Source organism: Symphodus melops (genome assembly GCF_947650265.1).
Source record: "Symphodus melops genome assembly, chromosome: 7".
In the NCBI taxonomy this organism is placed as follows: Eukaryota; Metazoa; Chordata; class Actinopteri; order Labriformes; family Labridae; genus Symphodus; species Symphodus melops.
The window spans coordinates 21,212,475-21,219,541 of NC_136697.1; the positions used below are offsets into that span (position 1 = coordinate 21,212,475).

Genomic DNA, 7,067 nt, shown 5'->3' on the forward strand with positions numbered 1-7,067 from the left:
GCTTTCTCTGGTTAGGAGCACATGTGCCGCTTTTATGGTCATTAATAAAAACCCTCATGCCAACAAACAAGTCATAGTTAGGGTAATAATAAACAACAAAAAACGGACAAGAAAGGCAAGAGACATCGCTGGTTTGACACTACAGAACTTTACTTGAATTTGATCCAAGTTCATTGTCTATACAGGGTTTATTTACAAGATCGGAAATTGAGGGAAGGAAAAAAAAAACAGAAAATAACAAACACTAGATACAACTGAGGTATTAGCTAAAAGCATTTACATGTATGTCATTTACTCGTAAATATCAATGAACAGAGATGCAGTGTCTTCTGCTTAAAAAACATCTTTTATATCACAACATGAGGTAGGAGAACAGTGTCTCGATTCATGCAAGAACAAAAGTCTCATCACACTGTAGTATTGGCAAAGTAGTATGCAATGGTCATACACAGACACTGTGTTTCATGTTTCATAAACAGTGTTAAGGGGGGGGGGGGCGAAGGGATTCTTTTTAAGCCAAGCATGATAGATATCTATATATACGTATATGTTGTTTTCATCTCTAACAGGATGAGTGTAAAGTTAAACATGGTGTACCTCTTATTAACTAGTGATCTGTGTGATCAGTCTTACACACTCGAAAAATATTCACTGGATAAAGTTATGCTCCGAACATCAGCTCAAAGGTAACGTTAGGTTTGTTTACTGGTTGTCTTCACAAAGCCTGTATTCAAATGTGGTTTAGATGAAACATCTCTGCTTCGTTCACTTTATTTTATCAGTCGGGCAAACGGTTCAGTTCTGTACAAATCATATCCAAGTTTTCATAACACTGCAAAATGCAAAAAGGCCCAGCAAACCATGTCACAAGGTATTGTTTCCTCCCATTTCTTTCACATTAACTTTTTTTTTTTTTTGCAATAAGGGTAAACAATCAGAGAGAAGCCAATCACCGCCCCCTTGTGTATAAAATAGGACTGACACATAAAGTAAAACAGCAAAGTCATTTGTTCCAATGATTTTTTTCCTGTGTTCTGCCAAAGAGATAATTAGTCAATAAATCTAATACTGATTATCCTTTGAGGGATGTTAACACATCCAGACGTGTGTTCTTAGTCAGAAAATATAACTACACGTCCAGAACAACATGAACAAGTTTCACTTTTTCCCTTTTGAAAGCTGCTTCAGATGTAGGAGGCCAACACACACACACACACACACACACACACACACACACACACACACACACACACACACACTCACACATCATTTCCAAATTAAATGAGACTACATTTTATGTTCTTCATATGCTGACTCAATATTCAGCCAATCTTTAAACCAATAGGGAGATAAAACTTGCACAGATCAATGTTCATGCATACGAGCCATCTCAAAGGTTTTTGTGCGTGATGGAGGGGGGGACTGCTTCTTTTTTTATTATTATCAATGAACAGATTGATAGAGAGGCCCTGTGTCACAAAACATTAGGGGCAGCAAAACATGCAAAAAAAACAAAAACATTTTTGTTTGTTTTCTTTCGTTTTTTTCTTTTTTTTCCAAAATGCCTTTTCTTCAACAAATCTTCAATTTCGCTTCAGGGAGAGGGTTTTTAGAAAAGAAGGAATAGAAGTTTGTTACATTACACATTAAAAAGTCCACACAAAAAAAGAAAGAAAAAGAACATTTCAGAAAGGGTGAAGTGTGTAACAACATTTTTTTTTTCCTATTTTGTCCAGCATCACATCTCAGTAAACCATGCATTTCACTTCCCAGTATGCACTTGACAAGAGTCAAGTTCTTATATCTGCAAAGACCACTTAAGAAAAAGAAAGCAAAATCTGGTCCAATTTATATAACCTTTTGAAGATTTTTTTTTTATATAAGAACAGTTAATATATTAATGACTACTGTATTTACAAAGTGAATATAAATCTTTAGTTAATACGTTAAATATTTTCTTTCATAATTTCAATAAAGGTTTAAATGGAACAACAGTAAAGTGTACATTTGCTGCATGGGTTGGATTTTACTGGCTTGCACCTAACACCTGCTTGCATGTCTATCAACAAACCACAACTGTCATCCGCCTGGTCTTTAAAGTCTGTTATTGTAAAGGGAAGCTGTGTAAGAAACTCTGCATCAAACAGGATGGAGCACAGTGGAATGTCTATCAATTTGCATTTATAGCAGATGCATAAAAAAAGCTCAAGAGTTGAGCTGAGGCCGATCTCCCTTCTCTTTTTAAACAATTATTTACACACACACACTCACACTCACACACACTGGCTTACAGAGCTCGTCTCTGTCGAAATAAAAAGCAATTTTGCCTGGCAACTGACACAATACAGTCCTCTTTTCCTCTGGCTGGACGCCTGCTTGCACTCCTGGGCATCTATAAAACAATGCACACCCCCAGCTGATCCTGCACTGGAGATGGATGGACGGGTATGTGTGTGTGTGTGTGTGTGTGTGTGCGTGTGCGTGTGTGTGTGTGTGTGTGTGTGCGTGTGCGTGTGTGAGTGAGTGACGGTTGTTCTGTTAGAGGAGGGTGGGATGTTGTTGGGAAATGGGGGCTCCTGTACAGTCTCACCCGAGGGCTCGCACAGCCCCCTAGACAACAACAGCTGCCCCCATTCTGACGGCACAAAACAAAAAGGGTTCCCCCTCTGTACCTCTTGTGTTCGGGCCACCCAGCCTGCCGCGGGTAAGAGTGCACCCGTCCCCCCTGAGCGCTCCCCTCGATCCTCGCTTCCTCTCCCTGTCTGGTGCTGTTTGTTCAGCCAGGCAGAATAACGTGAAGCAAGAGCTGAATTCGAGCCCGAAACCACACTGGACTAACTGCTTTCACCTGTGGCCCACATTCTAAGAAGACGCTGTGTCGCACAGGGTGGGGATAAAACCGTCTGCCAACAATGAAGTCAGATCAGACAAAAAAGAGAAGCCCAGAAAACAGGGGCAGACTGGAGCTTTGATCATCTGCTGGGAACGCTGGGGCCATTGTTTTGCCTGAATGCCTGGACTGCACTGACACAGTCAATGTCGTGTGTATTATACTCACAGCACAGCTACCCGCACATGTGAGACTCTGCCTTTCTTCTTTCTTAGAAAAGCTACAGCGCCTGTGTCCAGACACATTCCTTTCCCAGGGGACTCTGGGGGAGGAGAGCGCCTCGAGTGAACAACACTGCTCATGAGCTTCTTCATGCCAAGCCTGAAAGCAGAACAGCGTTTCCTGTCCAGTGAAAAACAACAGCATGGAGGTGTTTCTAAGCAGAGGGCAATGGTGCTAGCGTACAGTGGTGGAGGGTGTGAGGCCCCTTCTGATGGGGGGGGGGGGGGGGGGGGGGGGTCAGAGGAGGCGCTGGGCAGCTGGCGGATCAACTGACAGACTGTTTGGTCTACAACAAGAAAGTCCAGGTGTTACCCAGCAGAGTGAAGAGGAAAAGTAGTCTTTGTGAAGACCAACTGTCTAAGAGGCCAGTCGTTTTACAAGCCAGCTACCTTTTAGGGAATCACACTCAACACTCAGTTCAAGTTCAGCGTCACCGTTGGCATATTTTCATGAGGTTCAAAAACATGTGTCTTGTTTGTACAGTAAAGGTCTTTCTTCTCCATATAGATTTGATGTGGGTTTTTTTTCACATATTACACTCCTCTTATGTTTTCATAACAGAAAAACAAAAAAAACAAAAACGATTGAAATGTCCATGCAGTTACCTGCAGTCGCTGGTTGTTGAGCGTTTGGGCTGTACATACAGAAAGATGGAGAATGGGCACAGCAACACGGTGCCATTTTGTGTCTGTGGGCACCAGTTGTTGTGCCAGGTAGTAGCCTCACATCAGTGAGGAGCTGAGAGAAGTCTGAACTGAAGTCTGACATCTCAAAGTCATTAGCTGCAGAATCCAGAGCAGGCGATGAGGGGGGGGAAGAGGAGGTTGGGGAGGGGGAGAAAGAAATGGTGATGGGTTGAGTTGATCTCCAATTGATCCAACTCCGGTCTGTAAAGCAGCTGTTTGTTCAGTAAAAATTATAAATAAAACCCAAAAACATACAAGCTCCTCGTAAAGAAAAAAAAAACAACTTTAAATACTGTTTGAACACAGGCAAGGAGCAAACGAAAAAGAAGCATAAAAACAACATAACATGTTTTGTAGAAGTGATGTTAAATTACAAACAAAGGTCAGTCCTACGCTGAAATAAAATGAGGATGGGCCGATGCACAAGTTGAAAAACAGCCTGGAGGGGATGTGAAGCTCTTTTCTGCCGCTGGCTGATTTGTTTGTGTCTCTAGAGTTGGCGGGTGATTGGGAGAGGAATGATGGAGGGAGGGGGAGGCGCCTGGAGAGTTTGCAGTTACTTCTGGCCAGCCGATGGGGCCTCAGAGAAGTAAGAAGGGGAGGAGGAGGGCGGAGAGTGGACATTAGGGGGTCCGGTGGAAGGGGTAGGAGGCGGAGAGGGGCTGCCTCCCACCGTGCCAGACTGGACCATCATCTGCTGCTTGAGCTGAGAGATTGTGCGCTCTAGTTTTTCCCGTGCCTCTCGCTCCCTACGCAGCTCTTCCTGCAGCTCCTGCCGGTCCGCCTCCGCCTGCTCCAGCCTCTGACGCAGCTCCGACAACTGGGAGGAGACAGAAAGACAGACAGACATGAGGTCAACATATGCCCCGAGCAAATAAGGAGACATTTAGTCGAACAGATTATCACATTGAAGAACAGTCTGTCATAAGTCATGGTGTTTAGTTCCAGACATACTAAAAGCTTCTGTGATGACAAGGGATGATTCAGTGTTGCACAATACAAAACTCCATTAAGCTTTGCAAACTTTTTTTTTTTACATCCCAGTCCTTCTTTCCTGGTCAATTTCAAAAGATTTTTTTTAAAGAAACTGACAATATTGACACACGGCTAAACCGCAGTTAGCTCGAGAGTCGCCATGGCCTAAGCTGCAGTTCTCCACACACAACACCTGATCTAAGAGACATTAAAACAACACCAGGTGACAAAGTGACGCCAAACACTGAATCGTTTTCTCTTACTGTGCATCATGTCTGTCAAAGTGTATCAAATCTCATGCGCTCCGGCATAGGCTGATGCAACAGAACTGATCTAATGATTACTGTTGATGACCCATATAAAGACTGTGGAGTGTGTGCACTTAAACAGCATGGCGGCTCAGAAAAGGACTCGACATTATTGAGCTAGCAAACACTAGGACACAGACGGATTATGAGCACATCTCTGCACCCAAAGGCTCCACCAGCACAGGGAACATGTGAGTGATGACTCAGTGATCTCTGCCTGATGGGCACATTTATACGAGTTGGCTGTTTACTGCTTGCATTCACTACATGTTGACTTACAATTTTGAGAACGTACTCAACGTCTATATAGTGAAGGTGAGTCCGACCCTGAAAGCTGAATGTGCAGCGTTCACAATGAAAAGTGTCAGTATATATTTCAAAAGGCCACTTTTGCATTTTTATGGAATAAGATTGAAAACAGTGACTGGTTATTGAAGTAAAGGAAATCCTTAAGTTGTGATTTGTGGAGAAGTGTGTTGATGCTTTGGCGTTGCAGCGTCTTTGAGATGAAAAGCGCATGTGTTCAGTGACGTGTGTAATGCTTATACTGTATATGTCACCATGATTCTCTCAGACCACTTTGATGCCAGACTCACGAATGTGCATCCACGCGTGAGCCTCACTATGTCCATACCTGTGCAGTGTACTGAGCCTCTTGCTGGCGTTGTGTCCCTGGCTCGCAGGCACACGCCTGCTGTCGGAGCTGCTCCAGACGCGTCTCCAGCTCCAGCTGTTCCTGCCGGGCCTGGCTGAGCTGTCGCGCCTGCTCGCTGTGCACCGCCTCCAGCTCGCAGCGCAGTTCCCGCTGCTCTGCGCTCAGCTCCCGCAGCCTCGCCGCTTCGCCTCCGCGCAATGCCTCGAGCTCCTGGAGACAAAGGAAGAAATCAATGAAAGAGTCACTTTATTGGCCCGAACGAGAAAAATGCTGCATACTGTAGGTGACGATTTGACAGAGAGGTCTAATGACACGAGAGACGTCTTTTTAAGCTTGTATTGTAATGTGGCCCTGATGCCCAAAATCTATAATAATCAATCAATGAGAGATATAATGAAGGTCATATCGGCACAATATGCTCAACTAAAAGTTAAAGTTCTTATGATCCCATACTGGTACATATTAGTGAGACATTGTGATTTACATTAACAAAAAGCTGAAACTTAGACTGCAGCATTTCAACAGTAGGTTGGTGAAATGGAGAGGTCATTGGAAGGTGAGCGTCACCTCCACATCTACGGCAAGGACATTTTTAATAGGCGGGGACAGATACTGCGTGGTTATGAGCTCATTTATCTTGGGCTTGTTCTTTTCCAACCACCAACTCACCATTTCCAGCTGCAGATGCTTGTGCAGGGTGGAGTTGAGCTTCTCCTGCTGTTTGCTGTACATCTGCATGATCTCCACGACAATCCTGTCCTTGTCGTCCTCCAGGCCGCCCACCACCGCTGCAGCGCTGCTCGATGCACCGGCCGAGTCCTTAGCCGCTACTTCCGTTACTGGTGACAACAATGTAGCAGGAGGAGGAGGAGGAGGAGGAGGGGTGTGGGTGGGGTTGCGGGTGGCTTTCTTGCTGCTTGTCTCCATGGAAACTGCCAGGGTTTGGCATTCCTGCTCGGTGGCCGAGGCAGCAGTGGCACGTTGGGATTTGGCCTCCTCGGCGCCAGCAGCAAGGGGAGGAGATGCATGGAGATCTAAGGAGGGAGAGAAGGAAGCATGAAGATAGGAGTTCTCAACAATTATTTCTCTTCTTCTTCTTTTTTTTTTTTTTTTAAAGGCAGAGAGTGCGAGTTGAGCTGATGCACACTCCCGCCTACGCTCACTAACACCCTCCCACAACATCATAGAAGCTCACACCTCTGCTGCAATGTGAGCAAACAGGCACAGCCGCGGAAACAACCCAGGAACCAAACATCCAACCAACAAATGATTCCCTGGATGTGTACGAGGAAAGAGGCGAAGAGTAGAGAGGCCTCGTGTAGGAGCTGGGG

At 44.8% G+C, this 7,067-nt stretch overlaps 1 protein-coding gene across 1 annotated transcript in view; it reads right to left on the bottom strand.

The window, feature by feature from the left end:
* Positions 1-129: 129 nt before the first annotated feature.
* skila (SKI-like proto-oncogene a) overlaps positions 130-7,067 on the bottom strand; it is a 23,648-nt gene continuing 16,710 nt past the window's right edge. Inside the window, exons 3-5 of the mRNA XM_079348879.1 lie at positions 6,406-6,926; positions 5,716-5,946; positions 130-4,618 (exon numbers count right to left, since the gene is read on the bottom strand). Coding sequence (XP_079205005.1) covers positions 4,355-4,618; positions 5,716-5,946; positions 6,406-6,926 — 1,016 coding nt within the window. The 3' untranslated portion in view covers positions 130-4,354. The remainder of the gene's footprint in view (positions 4,619-5,715; positions 5,947-6,405; positions 6,927-7,067) is intronic.